The sequence below is a fragment of the Gadus morhua genome, chromosome 6 (assembly GCF_902167405.1).
Source record: "Gadus morhua chromosome 6, gadMor3.0, whole genome shotgun sequence".
Taxonomy (NCBI): Eukaryota; Metazoa; Chordata; class Actinopteri; order Gadiformes; family Gadidae; genus Gadus; species Gadus morhua.
The window spans coordinates 19,169,209-19,194,022 of record NC_044053.1 but is presented as its reverse complement, the minus strand read 5'-3'; the positions used below and the strand labels follow the sequence as shown (position 1 = coordinate 19,194,022).

General features: G+C 49.9%; 2 protein-coding genes across 12 annotated transcripts in view; one reads left to right on the top strand and one right to left on the bottom strand.

Annotated features, from left to right (window-relative positions):
- The window catches only part of smtnb (smoothelin b), a 51,577-nt gene extending 30,229 nt beyond the window's left edge, over window positions 1-21,348 (top strand). For 2 of the 11 annotated variants that reach the window (XM_030357985.1, XM_030357995.1), the window contains 13 exons: window positions 268-325; window positions 1,226-1,765; window positions 3,705-3,778; window positions 11,654-11,884; window positions 12,037-12,112; window positions 12,624-12,665; window positions 13,592-13,768; window positions 14,442-14,507; window positions 14,778-14,868; window positions 15,117-15,302; window positions 15,686-15,803; window positions 16,110-16,261; window positions 19,785-21,348. In XM_030357985.1, the coding sequence (XP_030213845.1) occupies window positions 268-325; window positions 1,226-1,765; window positions 3,705-3,778; window positions 11,654-11,884; window positions 12,037-12,112; window positions 12,624-12,665; window positions 13,592-13,768; window positions 14,442-14,507; window positions 14,778-14,868; window positions 15,117-15,302; window positions 15,686-15,803; window positions 16,110-16,261; window positions 19,785-19,941 (1,968 nt within the window). In that variant the 3' untranslated portion in view covers window positions 19,942-21,348. Of the gene's footprint in view, window positions 1-267; window positions 326-1,225; window positions 1,766-3,704; window positions 3,779-11,653; window positions 11,885-12,036; window positions 12,113-12,623; window positions 12,666-13,591; window positions 13,769-14,441; window positions 14,508-14,777; window positions 14,869-15,116; window positions 15,303-15,685; window positions 15,804-16,109; window positions 16,262-18,251; window positions 18,432-19,784 lie in introns of all 11 variants that reach the window. The other 9 variants (XM_030357986.1, XM_030357989.1, XM_030357990.1 and 6 more) reach the window with 9 other exon arrangements.
- A 181-nt stretch (window positions 21,349-21,529) lies between these two features.
- Window positions 21,530-24,720, bottom strand: selenom (selenoprotein M). The gene is made up of 5 exons (XM_030358015.1): window positions 23,891-24,720; window positions 23,177-23,212; window positions 23,053-23,087; window positions 22,663-22,741; window positions 21,530-22,162 (listed from the first exon to the last, which is right to left on the bottom strand). The coding sequence occupies exons 1-5, from the start codon at window positions 23,987-23,989 to the stop codon at window positions 21,914-21,916; spliced, it is 498 nt and encodes a 165-aa protein (XP_030213875.1). The 5' UTR covers window positions 23,990-24,720; the 3' UTR covers window positions 21,530-21,913.
- Window positions 24,721-24,814: the final 94 nt, after the last annotated feature.

The window sequence follows — 24,814 nt, the reverse complement described above, 5'->3', positions numbered from 1 at the left end:
CATTGTTCCCTGAAGATGAGGTTCCCTGGCTGATTCTCGTTGTCCCGGGAGTAATCTAAACACTCTGGGGCCCATCGCTCGCTCTTCACCAGAAATAGACCAGACACACTGCGCTGCTAACCCCAGGGCTACACAATTACACATCCGTGCGTGCGTGCATGCGTGCGTGCGTGCACCAATGAACCACACTCTCACACGCATGATCTCAGCCAAGCTTGTTCTGTCATCTGGTTGTGTTAACCTGCATCGTGTCTGTCTCCCTCTCAGGCAGCGGCGAGCCCCCGGGATCCACCCCGGGCTCCACAGGGCAGAGCAAAGGATACTGGTGAGTCCAGAAATAGCTGCCTGGCCACTGGGCTGACATCAGAGGGGACGGGGGGGCAGCCCAGTGGACTGTGATAACATCGTTTTTCATGAACCAGTCCTCCCCTAGTTCCCTTTGTGGATTACGTCTCAACTCTCTGTTAGGAGAGTCAAAGTCTTTCGCTCACAGCATTGTGTTATCTACGTATATTCGGATCCTTAGAAAATCCTCCAGTAAAATATGATTGCTATTATTTAATAGAATATTATTATTATTATTATTATTATTATTATTATGACAAAAATAATGTCATTAATGCAAAGTTTTTCGAACCCAATCTCAGTTCAGTGGTTGTTTCGCTGCTATCGCTGCACGTTTATACACAATTCCTCCAATAAGCACGGACAGCTTCCCTTAAAAGGACAGCAGCTGGAATCCCAGAGTCTGATAAATAATGGGTTTCCAGCACATGTACTCTTTATGTCGTTTGTCTCTTTTTACAAGTCATAACATTAACTTTTCCACACAAACACCAGAGGATGAGTCTGCTAGAGTGTACAGAACAGAAGGAATCACGGCAGCATGGAGTTCTCCAAGTATAGAAATGGATCAGATTCCAAAAGAACGCGTTGGAACAGAGCAGAAGAAAGTGGTTCTTCATTAAGTTGTTGAATTGAATCCTCTACCGACTTAATGAACATTGATTAAATCATTAAACAATTTGTTGAAGGGAGGAGCCTAGCTCATTAATACAAGGTGATTAGGAGACACAACTGACAAAGAGATGATCCAAACCCAAGTCTTTTGGATAACTGCTAATCAACCTCAATAAAAAGACGCTCTGTTGTTTCATGTTGTGTGTTGTCTCCTCTTCAGGAGCCCATTGTTGTTTCATGTGTTCATGTTGTCTATCGTGCTCAGGATCAGATCAGGCCAAACCGTTCTCCCCGGTCTCGTTCATCCGGACCAGCTCCGTCCGCGACCGGATGCGTAAGTTCTGTGAGCCCAGGACCAGCGACCCCCCACTGAAGAAGACCTCTCTGGAGAACGGCGGCCCCCTCCGCCAGAGGAACCCCCCCAGGCCCGCCTCGCTGTACGGAGCATCCCTCGTCGCCCCGGGAGACCGCTCGGCCTCGGCCTCCGATACCGCCCTCCCCCCCGGGGGTGCGGCCGGGACACTCCAGCCCTCGACCGGCCAATGGCAGAGCTCGGTGGGCGGGGCCAGGAGCTCCGCCCCCGGGCACTCTCAGGAGGAGAGCGGCCCGCCGGCGGGACTCCAGAACCTCCCGGGAGACGCAGAGGCCGACATGAAGACCTTCCTGACCATCGAGATCAAGGACGGGCGCTCCACCAGCGCCTCCTCCTCCTCCTCCTCCTCCTCCACGCCGGCGTCCAGAGGCTCCACGCTGCCCGTCACCCACATGGCTCCACGCATCACCACCGCCGCCGGCCAGAGAGCAGGTACAGCCCCCCGGGTCCGCTAGTTCTGTCTGATGTGTCGGGCTGGGCGGGTGGGGTTAGGGTTTGTTACCTCGGTTGGGGTCGGTCTACCTGTTAACTAGCAGCAGTAAGAGTTGGTTTGGAGCTTATTCAAGGCATCCAGATCTTCACGGGGGGGTTCCCAGTGGATCCGATCTGTAGCTTTGGATCCCCACTCCCTGACCCTGTGGAGCGGTCCAGCCCGTGCGGTGGGACGCTGCGATCTGATCCGTCACACGCACGGCGGAGACTATGAAGTCCTTCAAAACAAGAGCGAGGACGAGGGGATCCGACCCAGGTCAGGCCCAGGTCAGACCCGGGTCAGGCCCAGATCATCGAGGCGCTGTGTGTAGGAACAGAGGCTAGTGTAGATGTGATGAGGAGCCAGCGAGTGGCAAGCGTTCAGCTGAGGGGGCAGGAGGGGAGAGGGGGATGGGGGAGGGGGCAGGCTAGCCGCGGTGGAGAATGCATGACTGTTTGTAGGGAACAGAAGCGGAACAATTGGTGGTTGTCTCTCTGTTGTTTAGTTGGCGTCCTTCTGTGGCTGCTGGACTACTTGAATTGACAATAGACTTGACTTGTTGGGCAGTAAATAGCTTTTTTGTTTTCTCACCCACACACACACACACACACACACACACACACACTCCTTATAGGTCCATCATGGATATCAAATTCACCGCTGATAATAAACAACCAGTGGAGTTAGTATGAAAGAATGTACGCAAAACCAAATAGTGTTGTTTAGGAAACTATGTTGTTTATCATGATAAACATGAGACCGCTGCAGCAGCTGCAGGAAAGATCTGCAGAAACACAGAGTCTTGGGCTCCACCAATCAGGATCTCTGTTTACTCAGCCCTCAGACCTGAGACACGCTGTTCTCCTGAGCCCCAACACTCCCTCCCTATGGATGCAGAGTTCTGTTTAAGTCCTCCTCCGGCTTTAGAGCATGGAGGCACCGCTGTATCCATGCTGCTGCTTTATGGACATTGTTCCATTCCGTGAGGAAGTCCCCCGTTTTGTCTTGTGGATGATAAGAAGCTCATATCAGCTGTATGCGTCCCGTAAGCAGGACCTGCCTAATGAACACACACCTCAAGAAGCGTTGAGAGGACAGGGACCCTGAGGGGCAGACCCCGTCCCGCGGCCTGCGTGTTTACATTCCAGCCCCGCCCGCACTCATGTCGCCCGCTCCTTCTGGAGTAGTCTCCTCACGGCTGGAGCTTCAGGAACAAACAAGGCCCCTGTGCGTGTGTGTGTGTGTGTGTGTGTGTGTGTGCATGCTCGTGCGTGCGTGAGAAGGGGCAGGTCATCTAAAAATGTGTGTGCGCCGATGCACATTGCACACACTCCCAGTTGAAGTGCTCAGGACGTGGTGTTTGTGTTAAAGGTGGCGTCATCCATATTTCCAAAGCCATTTTGTTTATGACACGCTGCGCTTACATTAGTGACATATTGCCCCCCCGCTCCAACGCTGCTGGGTGCTCCTCTCCTGTGTTAGAGTTTTCACCACTTTCTGCTATTCGTCAGTGCTTCTCCCCTCTTAACATTGTACAGGCAGTGTACATTAACCCGTGACGGCTCTGCTTCTGTGTTTAAATTAGAAGTCAACATAGAAACATACAACGTGAATGTACTTTAAAGTTGTACTCATTCCAGTTGGGCGGCCGTAAAGGCCGCACCAAACAGTTAGTCAATATTTAATAACTGCTGTTATCATCTTTTAGACGTACATCTGCATGTTTTATGGTATTTATTCTTTAAACAAAGTACTCCTTTATATAGCCGAGTACATTAACATAGGGGAATACTTTGGCCGTCTAGAATGTTGACCTTTTTAAGTAATTTAATTCTGATTGAATATAAACTTTATTATCATGCTGCTGCTTACGAAGATGTTTTCTCCCTCTTCCAACAGAGCTGACGCTGGGCCTGAGAGCCACGCCCTTCAAGATGTCTTCCTCCAGCCTGACCTCTGCCTCCTCCTTCAAGGTACGGGGAGAGGGTGTGTGTGTGTGTGTGTGTGTTAGTGCGTGTGTGCGTGTGTGTGCATGTGTGTGTCTGTCCACCAATCTTCGGGCTGCACAATGAATGGCATATAAATCAGAAATGTGGCTTATCGTGAAGATTGCAATTAATGTATTAGAAATATATACATATACATTCATAAATGCATCTGATTTCAGACTTCCGCTATATATGACATGTCTCATACTAGGTTGGCAAACTGATTCGATAATCTATTAATTGTGACAAATAATTGCAATCGCAGCATCGGGTAAAAACATGTCTGTTTATTGAGGCTCTGTTGTGACCTTTCCGTGGTGCTCCAAGTGCTCCAAGGTTCTGTCTGCTCCCTGTTGGCATCTACAGGTTCTGGCCGGGGTGTGGGTTACTGATTGGGTGCCGTGTCAGGGACTGTAGCCCGTGAAACCCCAGTGTGACTCGCTGTGCACCGGAGCAAGTTTCCAGGCCTGAAATCCCCTCCCGCACATTATGTCACGCACACAGTCCGTGTGATTCATGGAGCCCTGGGCCATGGACAACAATGCCTCTTTTGGCAGGCGGTGCGTGGCGGATCAGCTGGCCTCTAAGTTATAACACAAGTTTAAAATAAACAGAGATACTATGCAGAGTGGACGTTCATCCTTATTTGTCGTTGTGAAGTGTATTTATCGCTTTACCTTGGCACGTGCCGTGCCCCGAGGGAGGTTGAGGAAACATGACCGATATCTGCACGGATATTCATTTCATTACCTTTAACCTCTTCTATGTCTATAGAATCCAACTTTATCGATTCAGGACGGTCCCACCCGGATGCGTTGGCCTTCCATGCTCCATCCCCCTCAGCTGGTGCGATTTGACATTGTCACATAGACCATTGCCAATAAAGATCCCAGATTTCAAGCGCCCAGCAGAGTTAATGAGGAATGGACCAAAGAGGAGCTGGTCTGAGGACATGAGGAGTAGGAGGCAGGGAACAGTGTTTATTAAACAGAGTGGGCAGTTGGTCACATCTGTCCATGTAGGGTATGAGGAGAGAGAGAGAGAGAGAGAGAGAGAGAGGGGAGAGGGGGAGACAGAGGGAGGTGCAGTGGGCATTCTCCGCTCTCTCATGTGAGGACCCCTCCCCTTGCGAGCCCCTATCTCTGAGGAGCTCCCAGAGACACACCTGTCCGGTCTGTCAGCGAGTGTTTGAGCTCCATTGGTCTTGGATGTGTGGAGCTCTGTCTCATACCGGTCTGTCTGGATGCAGCGTACCAGAGAGAGTGAAGCTTCTATCTCGATACTTGTAGCATAGTGTGTGGCTCTTTTCATACACAGCATCCCTCATTTTAACGCTCATACACAACGACACTGCACTACTTTTTGCCAGAAGGCTGCCGTGGGTCGTAACCAGGGACAATACGCCACCCTCCTTCCTAGAACTCCGAGCCCTTTTCTTTAAAATCTCATAGTTTTGGAATTCAAGCTGAGACAGGGGTTCACCTACACATTAAAACCTGTCCCTTCGGAAACTCCAGTGGACAGTGGCAGTGGGGGGAGCCATGTCCTGGTCTCTGGCCCTCTCTCTGTCGCTGTCTCTCACTCTTGGTCTGTGTCTGTGTCTGTGTCTGTGTCTGTGTCTCGGTCTCGGTCTCGGTCTCTCTCTCTCTCTCTCTCTCTCTCTCTCTCTCTCTCTCACTCTCTCACTCTCTCACTCTCTCACTCTCTCGCTCACTCTCTCTCTCTTCCCCCCCCCCCGCTGTCTGAAGTAGTGTAGCAGCCATCTTCTCCCTCAGCCTCTCGGGTCCGGTGGGGGTCTCCTCCTATCCCCTGAAGTCCTTCTTCTTTAAGCCTCGTGTTAAGCCCCCCCACACAGCCCTTATCTGGGTGTAAGATCGGGTAATGAGGCCCATGAGGGGCCTGGGGGGTGAGGTGTGGAGAGACAGATTTGGTCATGTCCGGCGGTCCGTACACGCGTATACACAAACAGCAGTGGGCCGATGGAGGCGCAGATAGAGGCTCTGCAGACTGCAGGCCGGCACTCGGCAGCAGGAGAGAGAAGGAGGAGGAGGAGGAGGAGTGGTTCATGACTGCCTTCGAGGCGCGAGAGGTGAACTGCACACAGGTAACAACGCCACCTGGAATGTCTCGTCTGCCTCTGACCGGCCTGACATCGTCGGGGGTTTGAATAGGAATCAGCATCCGAAGGTTTGGCACCAACTTGTGTTTGGTTGATGGTTTTATCGCATTCTTGTTGTTGTGATTCCTCTCTGCTGGTAAAGTGGGCTGATCCACGTTTCTGTAGTCGCGCTGCTTACTTTGTTGTTAGATGTAACAAACCCTCTGGGGTTAACGGCTATTCTTTACGCCTTCCTGTTCCACTCTAAATATGGGCCTGTTCCCTGTACAGTATTGTCTGAGTGAACCTGCTTGAACCTGCAGCTGCTCCGTGCAGAACGACTTCAAAGAGAGCGTCAGCATTTTAAACAGAATTGGTTAGGTAAGAAAAATAAGAATATGAGTCAATAAACATTTTTACAGGATGAGTTGATTCTGCTGTTGGTTTTATAACAAGGTAAGGGTCTGCTGTTTCTCAGATCTGGTTGGGTGGTCCCCAATTTTATCTTTAGTGGTCTCTAAAGCGCTCATCAGCATCTTCTTAACGACGTCTACATGCTCTGCTATTGGTGGGCAGAGGAACACCCAGCGAGGACGAGGTGGTGAACAAAACGCCTGGAATAGATTACATTAACGGTAAAAAACAGCATGCAGTCTGACGATGGGCATGTGAGGTGTGTGAGGGCGTAAGGACGCTACGTCAGCCCCACCCAGATGTTCTGCTCATGTCAGAGGTTCATTCAGGTGGATGGTGTGAACCCACCGAACCTCCAATATGAATATGAATACTAATTAGGCCCTGGCTCAACGCCGACATAGAGGACAGAGCAGTGGGCCTCTCTCTCTCTCTCTCTCTCTCCACTCTTTAATCTGGGTCCGCTGCTCGACCTGTGCAATGCACTGAGTTGGTGTAGGGCCATTACACAACACACGCTACACAACACACGTTACACAACACGCGCTACACAACACACACCACGGCGGTGTTGGCACGGAGCTGAAAGGGCCACGTGGATTTCTTTGTTTGAGTAATTCTATGCTGTGCAGATCTAATAGTTAGGAGGGGGTTTATTTTTTCTGTTTCTTTGGCATTACTGGAATCCAGAAGTTATCCTGTACAAAATTAAAGCCATTTTTTATTAATACTTTGTGTCCTGGTGGGTGAAGCCAATCAGGACTCTCCCTCTGCCGCCGTCTCTGACACCTCGTAGTTTTCACAGGGGCCTTTTAGAATGCACTTGTAAATCCCTGCACTTTGTTTGATGGATCCTAACAGCATCACACTAACTTCACAACCTCTTTGTTAATACCACCAATGTGGTGATGAGGAGCAACTCATGAGGGCATTAATGGAACAGGGTGGGCTTTGTGTATAATATCTGGTCCTCACCCTTTTATTTCTCAGAGGCGTCCATGTCCCGTAGCACTTAGCTTTGATGTGCGTGGAGACTAGAGTCATGCCCTGCCTGGGCTCTGACCTGCTCTGCTATTGGTCCGTTCCCCGCTCGGATCCCATGGATTCAGAGAAACTAACCCTGACCCTGTGGAGTTATATGAAAGAAAAAGATTTATCTGTTTGACTGAATTCATGGAGGGATATTGTTGATGTACATTATTTTGAAGCATAAATCTGAAATCATCAGGTCATGGGAAAGTAAGAGGCCTCCATGCAGTCTGTGAGATATGTCCCGATTACGGCCGGCTGCGTTCCACTCAGCCAGCTCGTTCCAGAATGACCCGTGCTTGATGATGAAGACGTCTGTTCTGCTGCTCTTCTGAGATGCATCTTAGCTTTCAACACCTTCTCCCTCCTCAGATGGTCCTCATAGCTTCAATCTGATGTTCAGAAGGACCCATTTAGAGACCTTTCCACGGAGGTGAACTCTGTGGCCCAGCTCCATTAGCAGCTGGTCGGTCACACGTTGTCTAAATAGCTTCCACCTCGGAGTGGTTCAGGGCGGAACGTTTGCTGCTGCTCCACATTGTCCTCCAATATAACATTTCCAGTTTAATCCGGTGAAGGCCCACCTCTACAATGGAGGTGTGAAGGACAAGAGCCCTGAATAAAAATGAAATGAAATGTTCGAGGGAGGGGGACATTCTTAACTATTGCTTGTAAATACTTAACTGTTGCTTGTAGATTCTTAACTGTTGCCTCCCCTCCCCCCCAAGGGCTGCCTTGTTTAGTGCAAAAGTGGCTGGGCAAGTGACAAATAGATATATCTATAGCACCTGAGGAAAAACGCAAGCTGGGGGGGGGGGGGGGGGGGGGGGGCGGGGGTTGGCTTGGAGCCCTGCTGCCATGGAGATGGAATTCTGTGCATGGTCATTGGCTGGCTGCGGGGGGAAGGCTGATAAAGAGAGGAGATTAGTTGAAGGGTACAAAGCAGTGGTCAGGAGAGCTGCTATAAACGGGGCAGACAGAAAGAAGTCTCAGTGAAGTACAGGACTTCACTATTGTTTGCTCTTTACCAAGAGTCCAAACATCACTTTTGAGCATTACATTTCACCAGACTCTCAACACTTTCAACGCCTGAAGCGGCTGGTGTTTGTGTGAGCGGTGCTGCAGTGAGGGTTTGCGAGGCCATGCCTGGGATAGACCTGGACCTCCCTCCCTCAGACCCCCTGGGGAGTCGGGACGGCCTGGGTGCAGAGTCCAGGCCGGGGGAGGGGACCGGGGACCTCCTGGCCCAGGAGCAGATGGAAGAGCAACTAAGGGAAGGCAAGAAAGGGAATTTCGAGGACACTTTGCGCTGCGCAGTTGCAGAGTTCCACGTTGACCTGCAGGCCTTTGGAAGCCGCCTGGATGCCCGTCTGGAGGGAGCGCTGGCCCAGCTGACCCCCCTCGCCCGGGCCGTGACCGGCCTCCAGGAGGAGAACTCGAGGCTGAGGCTTCAGCAGGAGAGGCTGGTCAGACAGGTGGAGAACCTTTGTAAGATGGCAGGAATAGCTGAACCTTTAATGCATGTGAGGCCAAGACAGGAGGACTTGTGTTCTCCCATTCAGTGTGAGACCACTGCCCCGTTTAACCCTGAGGATTCTTCTTCCATTGTGCCGGAGGAGACTTCTTCTAATGATTCAGTACCGGTTTCCCCCGAAGACATTCCATCTAGTGGAACGGATCCACCATCCAGCCCCCACCTGGACTCTCCATCCAGTCAGACCCCTGTCTCCCCCGGGGACCCTCCAGACAGTGGAACCATGGAGACCCCCTCCAGCCCCCACCTGGACTCTCCATCCAGTCACACCCCCGACAGCCCCCACCTGGACTCTTCATCCAGCCAGACCCCCGACAGCCCTCCAGCCAGGGGAACCATGGAGACCCCCTTCAGCGCCCACCTGGACTCTCCATCCGGTCAGAACCAGGCGCCCGGACCCGCCGCTCAGAGTTCAGAGACGGTACCAGAGGAGGCCATTGCTTATCAGAACCCTGTCGAAGATCTCCAGCATCAGATAGAGGCTCCAACACCTCCTGATCCTCCGAGTCTCGAAACGCCTCACTGCTCTTCTGAACCTTCGCTGAGGGCAAGCAGTCCTGGCCCCGGCGGCATGGTACAGCTCTCTCTCTCTCTCAGTACTAATGTAGAAGAACTCGGGCCATGCACGGTCAGAGGGCTGTGAAAGTGACGTATCTCACTTTCAATGCTAGTACATATTTCTGCAGAACCGCGTGCACAAAAAGAGGCTGTATGTCACACATTATGATTTGGTCTGCCTGCTAGACCAGCTGCTGACTGATCTATTCTGTGGACCGCAGCCACAGCAGTGACAACTTAAGCAGCAGTACTTAAATGGCCTGTATTTATCCTTAATTGCTCTCACTCTCAGGTCATTCAGACAGTTAAGTGTCGATCAGATGGCGTTGGTCTTCCTATACTGAGGGATTTCCTTTTGGTTGAACAATTAAAACCACCGTCTCATTATACTGAGCGAGGTTATACCTGACAAATCCCTTCTAGGTGGGTGGTTTATGTTCACGTGGTCTGTGGACATGGTGCTGCATGCAGTGGTATGTTGATCAGATGTTGTGTATTTGTGGAGTTTACTGTGGAGGACAGCTGGCCACTCATTCTCACCCAACACACAGTCTCTCTCACCCCACACGCACTCTCTCTCACCCCACACACACACACACACACACACACACACACACACACACACACACACACACACACACACACACACACACACACACACACACACACACACACACACACACAGACACACACACACACACACAGACACACACACACACACACACACTCTCTCTCACCCCCCCCCCACACACACTCTCTCAACCCACAAACACTCTCTCTCATACCCACACACACACACTCTCTCATACCCACACACACACTCTCTCATACCCACACACACTCTCTCTCTCATACCCACACACTCTCTCTCATTGATGTTTTTGTTTCCTAAAAAGCACTGTTCCAGTGTTTCTCAACCCAGCCCATTCCCAGGGGCCAGAACCCCCTGGTACAATGTTCTTGGGGAACTCCATGAGATTGAGCGGAGAAGGCCAATAGAGCGAGGGACTGGGAGGGAGACAGCCGACTGAGCTATTTTCAGACCTAGGTCTCCATTACAACAAAGGCCATAAATCCCATTGAGTTTTCAACAGAATGTGACGTTGAAGTGTTAGCTGTAAACCTTGTTCTCTCTTTGGAAGCAGTGTTTTTCTCAAATAACGTAGACGTATGCTGTGCATTGCACACAAAAGTTTTTCAGGATCACATAACAGGAAATTCCTTTTGTCTGTGCACTTATTGTGTGGTGGACATTACCAGGTAAACAAGCCTTTCCCTCTATAGTTTTGACATACATAAGTTAGTACAGCTGAGATAGCCCCTCTGCCTGCTACATGAAGTCATGTAGCAGGCAGAGGGGAAGAGTGATGGACTCTGGGGACACTGGGCTGTGTCCCAGTCCTGCTGGGCCGTGTCCCAGTGCCTGCTCTCTGCTCCTGTCAGCGCTCTGAGTCGGGAAATAATTATTTATCATTGCCATCTTAGGGAATTGAGTGGTCCTATATATGCATCACAGCATCTCGCTGTCAGGGTGTCTCATGTCAAAGAATCTCAAACTTTTGGGTTGTTTTAAGAAATATGCATCACCTACCTAACCAATTGAGAGAAGTCATGATGACAATGTCGATACAACGCTACAAAAGAAATCAAGGTCAAATGACTGTTTATGAGTCTTGCTGTCGGTCCCTGAGTGAAATGAGTGACATGGTCATTACCGCTGACTCTCAGTCAGCTCAACCGCAGGACGTGTCCGTAGAGCTACGCTAACTCTAGTGGCTCATGTTGCATCTTAAATGTCACAGAGCCCCAGTGGTTCTGTAAACACAGCTGTAGATCGCTATCCACCAGGCAACCCTGCTTCCTTTCCTCCTGTCCTTGACTTTCTCGTCGCAAAGCCCTTCCTGAGATCATGTTGTAAATACTCCTCGGGAGGAAGAGAACTGAATGAACTGACTGTGTGTGAACTCTACGTTTGGAGACACAGAGACAGACACACGTGTGCGCACACACACACACACACACACACACACACACACACACACACACACACACACACACACACACACACACACAGAGAGCATGTGTTGGCAATGGTTCAGAATGTAGAGCAGTTTGCCATTGAGTGTCACGGTGCACTTAACAGGAGCAGAACTGCTTCCATGGCGCTCGTTTGCTTCCTTTCATGGCCAGAAGGCTGCAGTGTGAACGTTGGTGTGTTTGTGTGCAGATGGAGACGGAGCCGGGCGTGGCCTCGGAGCCGCTTTTCTCTGGGGGGTCGTCCGTCTGCGGGTCCTTCCGGGCCCCCGCCGTCCCCAACGGCTCCGGCACCACCGGCACCACCGGCACCACCGGCACCACCGGCACCACCGGTGCTCAGACCAAACCTGCGGAACAGTCCGGAAAACTGACGGAGAGCCAGCTGGCTGCCATCGAGGATGAAGAACTCCTCGACAGGATGGTACGTTCCACTAAACCCTGATTTAAGGAAAACAAACAAAGCTGTCGTTGGGGACGCTAGGCTATCGGTCTCTGCGCTACATGGCGCCGTGCGGCGTTCTCTCTCTGGCCTCTTGTGATAAGGTTCTGCTTTGTGTGTCTGTTCGTAAACAGCTTGATGAGTCGAAGGACTTTGAGGAGAGGAGGCTGATCCGGGCCGCCATGCGGGACCTCCGCAAGAGGAAGAGAGGTAAGGAATACTCATCCCTACACTCTCCTTCCCTCTCTCTAGGAATACTCAGCCCTACACCCTCCCTCCCTCTCCCCGTCTCTAGGAATACTCAGCCCTACCCCGTCCCTCCCTCTCCCCGTCTCTAGGAATACTCGTTCAGGTTAACCATATCTCTCGATTTTGAGACTCATCACGAAGCACGGATAACGGGACCTTTTGTCGAATAACTGTTTTACTGTCATCATATGATAAATTACCTTTATATAGTCAGACAAAACACTCCAATACTAAAACATATCTTTACTTTGCGTCTTAGCTAGTTAGCATAGTTTGAGCTTGGCTCACCAAGTAAAACTACAAACCCACAAACAACCCATCAATTAAACCTTGATATTGTTCCGAAATCCTCAAGTAAACTTCTGTTTTTGTACCGACCTCCCCTTTATCATATTCTGGTGAATAAGTCTCATCATTTGGTGTCTGCGTGGTCATGGCGCTGTCTCACGCTCTGCTCTGGTTGCCCCCCCAGAGGTGATGCTGGGCTGCTCCCAGGAGGAGATAGGTAGGGCAGGTGGGTGGTGTGGATTAACCAGTGTGCCTCTAACATTGCCTGCGTTGTGGATCTTTGTCGTGTAGCCTCCTTCATCCTCGTAACCGGGCGACTTCGCTAAACTGCGGTGAAACATAAATGCCGCCTGAAGTGAAGTGCTCTGTTTGGACGATGACGATGAATTACATCACACTTTACACCCTTGTTTTTGCATACAATTATATTTATGTGGCTGATAACACGCATGAATAAAGAACTGTGTGTCCAAGTGGGATGACCTCCATTCACCTCCTAGTGTTGGTTTTACCCTGGTTGTCGTCATGCTCACCTTATCGTTTCCCCCAGTGTGTCAGTCTGTGTGCGTCAACTACACACACACACACGCACACACACAAACGTGCATACACACAGCATATATTCTGATTTCCATGTATACATACTCATTGTTAAGTTTGTGTAAACTAGCTTTTTCTCCTCTGAAGGATATGAACAAATACGAAAGGACTCCAAGTACTAATGATATTATATGACTATTAGTACTAATGGTATTACAGGACTATTAGTACTAATAGTATTACAGGACTAGTAGTACTAATGATATTACAGGACTATTAGTACTAATAGTATTACTGGACTAGTAGTACTAATGGTATTACAGGACTAGTTGTATTAATGGTATTACAGGTCCACTAGTGGTATGAACCTGTCACCGGTACTATAGGACTAGTAGTACCACTAATGGTATGATCCGGGTCGCCACTGCTCTGTGTGTTTGGTCTTTCCCTGACACATTCAATGTGTTTGATGGCTCCGTGTCAAGACTCCTCAAATGCTCCCGGGCCGCTCTTCCTCTCTTCCTCAACATGGGAGAAGGTGGCGGCGTGCTCCTCCTCCTCCTCCCATATGACCCCGTGTCTCTCCAACCCCTGTGTCTCCCCCTCCCCCAGACCAGCGGGAGAAAGAGCGTGAGGTGCGCCTGCAGGAGCTGCGGCAGCAGAGGGAGGAGCGCGGGCAGAAGGGGCGTGGCGCCGCCGGCGGCGAGACGTTGCTGAGGAAGGTGGAGACATCAGCGGATGGCTCCTCCCACAGCCAGCTCACCAAGACGGACCGCTTCGCCCAGTCCGGTAGGTCATCGTCGCGTCACCCACATGAGACCCTGCCCCCCTCACAGTAACACCTCACTCTTCGGGTCAGTAACACCTCACTCTTCCGGTCAGTAACACCTCACTCTTCGGGTCAGTACCGCCTTACTCTTCTGGTCAGTAACGCCTCACTCTTCGGGTCAGTAACACCTCACTCTTCGGGTCAGTAACGCCTCACTCTTCGGGTCAGTAACGCCTCACTCTTCGGGTCAGTAACGCCTCACTCTTCGGGTCAGTAACGCCTCACTCTTCGGGTCAGTAACGCCTCACTCTTTGGGTCAGTAACTCCTCACTCTTCGGGTCAGTAACGCCTCACTCTTCGGGTCAGTAACGCCTTACTCTTCGGGTCAGTAACGCCTCACTCTTCGGGTCAGTAACGGCGCACTCTTCGGGTCAGTAACGCCTCACACTTCAGGTCAGTAATGCCTCACTCTTTGGGTCAGTAACGCCTCACTCTTCGGGTCAGTAACGCCTCACTCTTCAGGTCAGTAATGCCTCACTCTTTGGGTCAGTGACGCCTCACTCTTCTGGTCAGTAACGCCTTACTCTTCGGGTCAGTAACGCCTCACTCTTCGGGTCAGTAACGCCTCACTCTTCGGGTCAGTGACGCCTCACTCTTCGGGTCAGTAACGCCTCACTCGTCTGGTTGTGTCAGTAGACGACGGCAGCAGATCCACTCGCAGCAGTGTCATGGAGGCCAGCTATGTGCAGAAAACAGACCGTAAGTTAAGCCCCAAATGTTCCGGCAGTGGTCTCCTTTCCATTCATTAGGTTTCTTTATGATGAATTTATATTTTGTGTGCGTGTGCGTGTGTGTATATGTATATATGTGTGTGTGTATATATATAGATATAGAGATAGATAGATGGAGGGATAGATCTATAGATAGATCTATAGATAGATAGTTAGATAGACAGATAGATAGATATATTTGATTAGTGGTAAGCCCGCAGGCGCCCTGTGATGTTCTCGTTCTTCCTTTGTGGTGCAGGAGGAACAGTGCAGTCCAAGTCCTACAGCTTCTCCTCCTCCACCTCCTCCATGTCCTCCTCCTCCTCCGGCTCGGCCCGGAAGGTGGGCAGGTAGGTTCCGGAAGCATCTCCAGATCTACGCACATCTCTAGAGCAGCTGTTTTTAGACCACTGGGGAACAAGTGGGGTCGCATGGTCCAAACTATCCCCCAATATGCATGCTCTGTGAGATGGCTCCGTTTGATCATCAGTACACTGACCACTGGAAGGGGAATCGGGGAACAAAATGTTACAAGCATCAGAGAACCTCCCCCCCCCAGAGCCTCACCAGAGCGCCCTGCCTCTCTGACCCCCCACAGCGTGTTCGACCGCGAGGACGCCACGCCCCTCCGCGGGGGCGGGGGCAGCAGGGGGGGGCTGGCGGCGGTGGAGCGGCGGCAGGCGGAGCAGCGGAAGGAGCTGATGAGGGCCCAGAGCATGCCCAAGGGCTCCGCCATGACGGCCCGCAAGGCCATGATCGAGAGGCTTGAGAAGGAGGGCGGCGGGTGAGGACCCTCTCTCACTCGTTTATCCAGAGAACACACCACAGCCTCGTCAGCTTGAGGACCTCCAGCCTCAGCCTTTACTGACGAAGGGGCTGTAGGGAAGACACTGAACCAATCAGGGAAGAGAGGCCATGATTTGTCAGAAATGAGAAGGGGGCAGACCACATCTAAGTTGCCTTATACTCACTAATAGCTGAAAGATGGCTGTTTTCTTGAATCTTTAACTATTTATTCAAAATTTAGATGTTGTCCGATATACTTATCAGCACATTATCAGCATTTTCTGATCGAAAGTTAACTGTAAACCACTTTCTCTGAAAGTATGGCCTTCCCACAAGGATGTTCCAACTTAAAAACGACATTCAAACGTCTTCTGTCTTTAGCCCTGGGAACCAGGCGGTTGCTAAGGTTCAGAGGTCCACCAGCTTCGGCGTTCCCAACGCCAACTCCATCAAGCAGATGCTGCTGGACTGGTGCCGGGCTAAGACCCGCTGCTACGAGGTAACCCCAACGCCACATATGAATCGCCCCTGTTGGGATGGTACCGATTCTTCTACTCTTCTCTACACATGCACATTTGAAGATGAATAACGCAGTCTGCAGGTTCATGTCATTCCCTAATAAGACCAGAGGCTCTCACTGCATTGGGAGCGTCATAAGAAGGTCTTTAACCCTGCTGCGAGCTCCGCTTTTCCTGTTTTTTCTGTATAATTTGCTGCTTTACACCTGGTTCGCCCTCCCACTGTTAATCACAGGGATCTCACGGTGTCCTGTGCTGTGTGTGATGTGTGTGATGTGTGCCCCCAGAACGTGGAGATCCAGAACTTCTCGTCCAGCTGGAGCAGCGGCATGGCCTTCTGTGCCCTGGTCCATCACTTCTTCCCCGACGCCTTCGACTACGAAGCCCTGAGCCCCTCAAACCGCCGGCACAACTTTGAGGTGGCCTTCAGCAACGCAGAGTGAGTCCGGCCTTCTGGCTGCCGTGTGTCTGGTTCTGTCCCTGCTGACCGGTGACTGACCCCCCCCCCTGGGGGGTCTCCTGTCAGCGTGGGGGAGAGGGGTCCACTGGGGGCTTCTCTTGGCCATGAGACGCCCTGGGGTCAGAAAGAGGGACCAAAGCCGTCCACTCACGCTGGGCGCTGCACCCAAGGTGGGTCATTCTGAAAGGCGGTTGCGGTGTAGGGGAACGCCGAGGTCTTCTGTGGAAGCACCAGGGGTCACAACGGGCCCCCCTCCCAGCCCTGGATCCTGGATCTCATCCCCCCCCCCCCCGTGACCCGGGGTTAACCTCTCATGTCTCTGTCAGGTGTCTGGAGACGCCCACACCTACCTCCTAAACCCTGCCCTCCATCCTGAGTGACACTGACAAACCCCTTCCTCCTCCTCCTCATCCTCGTCGTCGCCAGCACAGCCTCTAACCCCGGGAGCCCGAACGCTCCCTCTGAACCACCATCAGGTCAACAGAAAGAGCCTCCTCCCCCCCCCACCCCTCCCCTTTTGTCTTCCTCTCTTCCTCCTCCTCTTCCTCCCCTCCTAGACTGTCCCTCTCCGTCTCCCGTCCTCCCCCTCCGGGGTGTGGTCCTACTCGCTTTAGCCCCGCCCTCCACGACCCCCACCCCCACCCTAGCACCCCCCCCCCCCCCCCGCCGCAGGTCTGCGCTCTGTATTCTCACGTTGCCACGGTAACAGGGCTCCACCCGACGCGCCGGCACCTGATTGGCCCACTGATTGTGGATATCTTCTGCACTTGTATCACTTGGGTTTGGATGGACACCCACGCCCCTCACCCACCACCACCCCCACCCACCTCACCCCCCCCCCCCCCCCCCACCAGTAGCTGTGATGTGTGTGTGTGTGTGTGTGTGTGTGTGTGTGTGTGTGTGTGTGTGTGTGTGTGTGTGTGTGTGTGTGTGTGTGTGTGTGTGTGTGTGTGTGTGTGTGGCGTCACCAAATGTACTCTGTGTATTTACTGTCTCCTTGCAGGACTCTGTTGTTGTGCTCACCCTGCGTGGTTAAGATCGACTCTGAGCCTCGTTCACTCCAGACCTTTTGATGCTTGAGAGAGTATGAAGTGCGGGGAGAGGGGCTGCATGCATGTGGCCTGAAGCCCATCCTGGTAGACATAAAGAACGCTGAAGCAGAGTTCCTCCCTCTGCTAATGCAAATCCCGACAGCCCATAGTGTTTTATCTTTACGCATCAAAAGGGTCTGGGTGAATGTGGTCAGTGTATATTTTGACACGTCTAAAGTCTCACGGTATAGAAACAACCAAGCAGACAAATATTCCAAATAGCCCTCGACTATTGGGGTGTTGTTTGTGCGTTTGTGTTGTTGTGCGTTTTAGTGCATTTAAGAGTTGTTTGTTTGTGAATGCCACCAATGCATCGTTGTGTTCACGAGGCATGTGATGTATACATTGATATATACATTAAGTCATATATCAACACCACACTGAGTGTAATGTTTGTTTTTGTGTCTCTCTCTCCATGTCTCTTCACCCTGACTCCTCCTACTGGGCTGGCCACACCTTCATCTGTCCTCCTCTTCCTTCATCTCATCTCGTTGTTCTGGTTCATTATCTGTGCCCTACCCTCTACTCTCCTTGTTCTACTCTGTCAAATGTTCTCTGCATTTCTCTTCCCATCCTTTTTTCTCTCCATTTTTGTCTTGTTTTGGTCTTGTCAAATCTCTCTTCTCCCCTTTCAAACTTTCAATCTCTCTCGACAACAATGTCCTCTCCGTTCCCTTTTCTAAAATTCTCTCTCTCGTTCTCTCTGTCTCTCTGTCTCTCTCTCTGTCTCTCTGTCTCTCTCTCTCGCTCTGTCTCTCTCTCACTCTCTCTCTCTCTCTCCATCCTCCTTTCCTTCTTCTCTCCCTCCCCCTCCCCTTGCGCCCTCCTCTGCCCTGATTGGTCGTTGGGTCCCCCCCCCCCCTCCTCCCCGGATACAGGAAGCTAGTGGACTGTCCCCAGCTGCTGGACGTGGATGACATGGTGAAGATGCGCGAGCCGGACTGGAAGTGTGTGTACACGTACCTGCAGGAGTTCTACAGGGGGCTGGTGCTGAAGGGCTTGGTGAAGACCAAGAGCTCCGCCTCCTCCTAGGGGTCGGAGGCGTGCGGTACCCAATGGTGAGAGAGGAGCACTCGGAAGACCTTTAACATCCATCCTTACTATCATAGCACTGGAACCCATGTCTCATCTCTAGCACCGAGCAGCCTGACTTCTAGTGTTGGTGACAACAAAAGGTGTGTGGGGCAGTACTGTGTGTGAGTGGATCGTATAACTTGATTTATTAAAGTGCTGCGGCCTCTTGGATAAAGAGGCTGCATGTATAACACGCCTTGACACACCTGTCAAGGCGTGTGCGTGCCTGCCTGCCTGCGTGCGTACGTGTGTGTGTGTGTGTGTGTGTGTGTGCGTGCATGTGTGCGAGCCGGCGTGTGTGCATATTTATTTTAGATACAAAGTTGAAGGGACTCTTTGGTCAGGACACTAGTGTGTTGTGTGTCTGAGCTTGGTCGGGTATGAAAAGTGTGTCCTCTCTAACAGCGGTCAATTGCTCGATCCATGTTTTCTCCTGTGCGCCGACTGGACGCTGCCGGGTTGTGTAGAAGCGACCCAGTGTGGCAGCAGGCCACTCCTCCAGGCTTCTGGTCGGTGGCTCCGCTCTTTAAAAGGAACTGGGAGGCAGCGCTGCAGAGCGGACTGGAAACAGAGCATGTTGTCCTTTGAGTGTCCTTGTGTATTTCAGGGTAGATTTACACATGTCTATGTACCTGACTGTTTGAATGCCTTCTAGGGCATTTTATGGCTCCTTGGCCCTAGTTAAAACACAGCCTCTCCCCTATCTTCAAAAAAGGCAAAAGAGGTTTTTTATGATGTTGACGTTTCTTTAGACTGAGACAGGACTGCTAATGGCCCATGGAGCTCATCTTTGTGATTTAATAACAGGCTCTCATGGCCCCTTATTAAAAAGCCACACTTGTCGGCTATGCTCTGGCTCTGCTGAGCAAAGACAGAACAAAATAACCTGTATAATTGAAGTGAAGACTGGGGTCTCATAAACTGTTGGGATTTCGGAATAGCAATTTAAGGTAATGGGAATGCTGTCCCCTTGTGGCTATTTCTAATATGACAACAATTTCAGATGACCATATTTAGATATATATATTATACTTGACAGAAAGACGTGTCTCCATTAGATATTTTGGACAATTGTTTATTAATTTGATTTTAGACATCACATAATAATAAATAAATAAGATGAAAAAGAAGACTTGAATTGAATCTGACGTTTTTCTGTTCCGGGGAAACATATTATGTTCCGCTGGGAGACTTCCAAAATCACGTCAGTCCGTCCCGGTCCCCCTGACGGTCTGTCTGTCCTCCCGGTCCCCCTGACGGTGTGTCTGTCCGTCCCGGTCCCCCTGACGGTCTGTCTGTCCTCCCGGTCCCCCTGACGGTCTGTCTCCTCCCCCCAGGACCTACGCCGACTGCATGCCTCTGCTGGAGGTGGAGGACATGATGATGATGGGGAACAAGCCCGACTCCAAGTGTGTCTTCACCTACGTCCAGTCTCTGGTCAACCACCTGCGCAGACACGAGCTCAGGACCCTCGGCCGCGCCTCCGACCTCTGAACCCTGACCCCCCCGTCCCCCGTCCCCCTTGAGGTCCCCGTCCCCCCAGGGATCGAGGATCGTCCATAAAAATGATAGATAAAATGAACCGGTGCCCCAAATGTCCAAAGAGCCTCACGTCCTCCTCGTCCCTCGAGGCTCCAGGGAAGATGTCTGCTCTGGACCTGTGGAGGTGTGAGACCTCAGGGGACGTCTGGGAGACGAGGTGAGGCCACCGCTGCCCCTTGAGCGGAGGATAGGTCTGTGTCTGTGTGTGTGTCCGTGTGTGTGTGTTTGCGTGCGTTAGTGAATTGCCTCCAGACGCACATTGTGGATACAAAGCCCGTCACTCTTTATAAAAGAGTGCAATTTATATATTCTGAATTGGCTGTTAAACCTTTTAAAATGTTTATTTTATTTTAACTCAGTTGACCTCCTAGTAAAAGTCCACATTATGGAAGCGGTTTTACTGCTGCATCCTTTGAGAAATGAGGAAAGATCCAAAAAATATATATTGCAGTAATCCCCTTTACATGATGAGGGAATGGCTTTGGCGGCGTTGCAATTGTAACTATTGTACATTATAACACAGTTGTTGACGCTGTCACTGAAGATATTATATGCATATATGTTGCTTTGGGTTTTCTATGTTCACTCTGGTACTTAAAAAAAATGTTTTGAACCAAAATCTGCATGCTCATTTTTAACTTGAATTCCTGTTGTTATTTTTTAACGTCTGGTGTTTGGTGTTGAACTAGCGACCTGCCTTATCCTGCTGTAGTGTGACCAGTTACGGGGGATTCTCCAACTGTAACATGCCTTGTTCAAATCCTACAACGTTTTTTAAGTTTTTTATATCGTGCAGGTACGTTGTTATGAGTCTAGAGATGAATTTACTTCAACGGCACGACGACGCCCCCTGCTGACAACACACGGCCACTGCCGCTGCATACAAACAAACATTTATATTATATTTTATTAATGTGTACATGATGACTAGACAAATCAAAAAAAGGTTGACTCTAAAGGGTGTTTTATTATTTGTCTGAATTTAAGCTAGCTTTCTGATGAACATGTAAAGCTGAGAAGCACACTCTGCCATTTCCTTTTTTAAGCTAACAAAACATGACATGAAACAAAATGTTTCATTCTACTTTTATTATTTAGGTTATCAAAAAAAATTCTTGTTGGCTTTTGAGCTCAATTTGATGTAAGGAATGTCTTTGTTCAATTTCAGAAGAATTAGATATAATTTATTAGCAATATTTTATCACTGCAAACTTGAGACTAAAAAAATGGACACAAGGAGCGTTCAAAAGACATTCTGTACATCAGATTAACTGCCAGATATCCATATTTAATATATCAGTGCACCACATGTTCAATGTGAGAAACGATTAAAACCAACTTCTGAAAGAAATTAAGAAACCTTTGTTGTGTATTGTGTGATTATCGCTCTCTAAAAGCTCTGACGGATACAGGGAAGCAGTTAAACTTGGTTTGGTCCATTGGGTATTTGACTGGGAAAACACATGCAAATAGTGTGTTTGTATATTATGTAAGCTTGTGTGTGCATCCAATCTATAGTCTGCCAAAGAACACGAAAATGTCAGTTTTTGTTTTGTTTTTATTGTACAACATCAATCATTAATCTCCACTCCACTCGTCTTGTATGTGTGTAGTCCCGCCCCCTGTAAAATCATGCATCATCAGTCCCAGGCCAATCAGACGACTTACAGCCTGGGACTTCATTCAGTTTCACAGCAGACAGGAAGTCAACAGACACTCAAGAGAGTCAGCAGGTCAGATTATCGACTGTTCTACGCCTTAGCATCTTTTTTAGCATCAGTGTTGAGTCAAGTGGTTAAGGTGGAGCTCGTTGCTTATTGTGTTACTGTGCTTGTGTAAAAAAGTTTTAAAGATACTTAATTGACCAGACGTTACTACCTAATGAGGGGCCTTTATGTTCTGAAGAGATCCCCGTGACTCTGAGTTACAGCTCAGACCGCTGGGCTTGGGACGGGGACCCGGGGGCGGCCTCCTCGCTGGGCTGGGGGGTCCCTGTGGGAGCCTCCCCGCTGGGCTGGGGGGTCCCGGGGGGGTCCTTGAAGGGGCTGTCCTTGGCGGGGAGGAGGCGGAACTCCTCTGGGACCTCCTCCTCGGCCTGGCTCTTCATGTAGAAGCCGAGCCGTACCAGCAGATCGTTGATCTCCGCACGGCTCATGTCCGACAGGGCGATGCGCTGTGGGGAGGGTAAGGGGAGAGTCAGGAAGAAGAACAGGACTCTGTGCTTTCACCGGATTCCTGCTCCTTTTCAAAGGTTCCCTGGTGAGGCTGCGTATTGATCATGGCTCCAAATCCAACAGCTCGGTTAAAACCTTTGAATACGCCAATATTGATCATATCTGTCTTTTAACACCGCCACCACAACATATATAAGTGTTCCCAGGCTGCTGGCAGACCTTAATAAATGTTATGTCATAAATAATGTTATAAATGTTATAACACATTTTATTTTATCTCTTTTCAGAAATGAAAAAAATGGCAGGATTCTTTGTAGAAGCCTGTTTACTGACGTCGGCTCCTCCAGCACCTGCATGTAAACACGCTAGAAGACCTTCTGTCTGCGCCTAGCGAGGAGCTGAGCCCTGATCACGAGTCGGTGAAAAAACGCTCTGGGCCTGTGTGTGTGTGTCTATATCTATTTGCGCGTGTGTCTGTGCATGTGCGCGTGTGTCTTACGTCCAGCTCTTCGTAGTAGTGGTTGAGGAGGACGAGCTCAGGGTCGGCTCCAGGAATGTGCTTCATCACCAGGTTATGGCTGAGGGGTGGTGGTCAGGAGGCAACGCAAGCAGACATCTCACCCATCACTGCGGTCCTCACACATTGCTATGAACAGTAAATATCTCACTGCAGTGCAACGCAGACCGCTGCGTGACCCCATGGCTGTGGGCTTCTTCCTTTATATGGACTGAAACCTCTGACATTGCAAACTCACCAAGCATTTTAAATATTGATCCGTGGCCATGGGGATACATCCCATAAATCAGCTCTGTGCCAAGCACTACTTCAGGCATCATATGAACAAATGACACGATGGGGAGAAAGGACGTACAGGCATGGAAAGGATACTAAAGAGGAATATCCTGGGTCACAAAGGCCTTGACCTGGGGAGAGGAGAGAGGGTTGTGTTAGACTGACTGTGTGTTGCTTTAGCATGTGGCTGCGTTAGTTGAAGACCACGTCCGCAACCCACCTCTCTCAGCCGGTTCAGCTGTCATCCTCCGCAGGACTGAAATGACACAGGAAACGTTATCAGAAACAGCAACTGGTAATAAGCTTAACAGAGTATGTTGATTACTAGATTTGCTTTACACTATGCTGTAGCGCGGTCACCTGCTGCCTCCTATTATACCAGTGATTAGGCTCCAGGGCACTTCGGTTCATTCGATACGTTTTTCTAGGCCAACCTAATTGTTTTGTTGGCCCTGTTCCCTCGGGCCCCACGTATTTTGCTCTCTGGAACTCGACACCAGGTGTGAGCTGCTTTACAACAGCTGCTTCCGAGGTGGTGTGGTGAGTGTTTACACAAAGAGGAGGGTAGCATTTCACATAGAGATATATAACCTAGATATGTCTTTGAGACTAGGAACTAGACATTCTTCAATATATCTTGTCAGATTTTCAGGTTACTAATGTATTTTAATTCACAAGTAGTCTATACGTACATCCTAATATACATACATATGGTTTTAAAGTTAAAGGTGAGGCTGGCTGCTCCTCTCTGATGTACGCTGCCCACATCCCTCACGCATGCGCGAAGCAGGAAATGTGGGGATATTCAAATATTCATTCAAATACCAAAACATAAAAGGTTTATTATTGTTATTATTGAACATTACAACTCTTATCATCGTGTAAATGAACGGTAATTCAGCATAATACCGTAATAACGTTGACGGGAACCTACCTCCACCTTCGCCTTCGCCAGACCATCCAGTTTCTTCACGTCGATCTCGTAGGTCGACGCGCAATGGAGGAAACTGGAGAAGACAAGCAGCCAGATCATCTCCCTTCTTTACGGACTGGGGCCTGAAAGAATCGGAGATTCTAGGTCCTTTCCTGGAAGGTTAGGCAATGATGGAGAGACGAAGGATGATATGTGTGACTGCGTCCGTACCGTTTGCCACGTCAAACGATTCTCCTCCTACGTTCTGAGAGACAGGGGCGGGCGTAAGACAATACAGGGGCGGGCGTAAGACCTCCAATTGTGTGAGAAAGGGACGTGAGTATGACCTCTCGTTCAGCGAGACAGTGCCTGGTGGCGTAAGACCTCCGCAGACATACTGCGGTGGGGGGCTACAATCTTCACCCAAAGGATTTGGAATAACTATTGAGCATTACCTAAAAATATCAGGTTCTGGTCATTGTAAGATTATAATGTAGTAAATATAAAGTCACCATTTGGAGGATGTTTCCTCTGGGAAGTAATCCTTGCTCTACTGTCAGGAGCAAGTTATTTTGAATCTGAACATTCACTACCAAAGATATAATTAAGTAAGCGTTCTATAGTAAAAAGCTGTTACTTATATTTAGTGTTTAATAGAGAATATATTAATTTAATAAATCCCCTATGGGATTAACAAATAATGATAAGATACGTCGACAGGCATGGTTTCAATATCATTAAAGAATGTTATTAGTGTCTATCTTAATATATATTTTACGTCATGTCTGGCTACATCACTAACTTGATACATCAATGCATTTGAAACGTGAGCGTCCCTGGTCAGGGTTTGAGAGTATCTGATGCATGCTGTTATGGTCTGTACAAGGCCTTTATCGCAGAGGTGTATCGGATGATGTTCATTATGGGCATTAGCATACCTACATC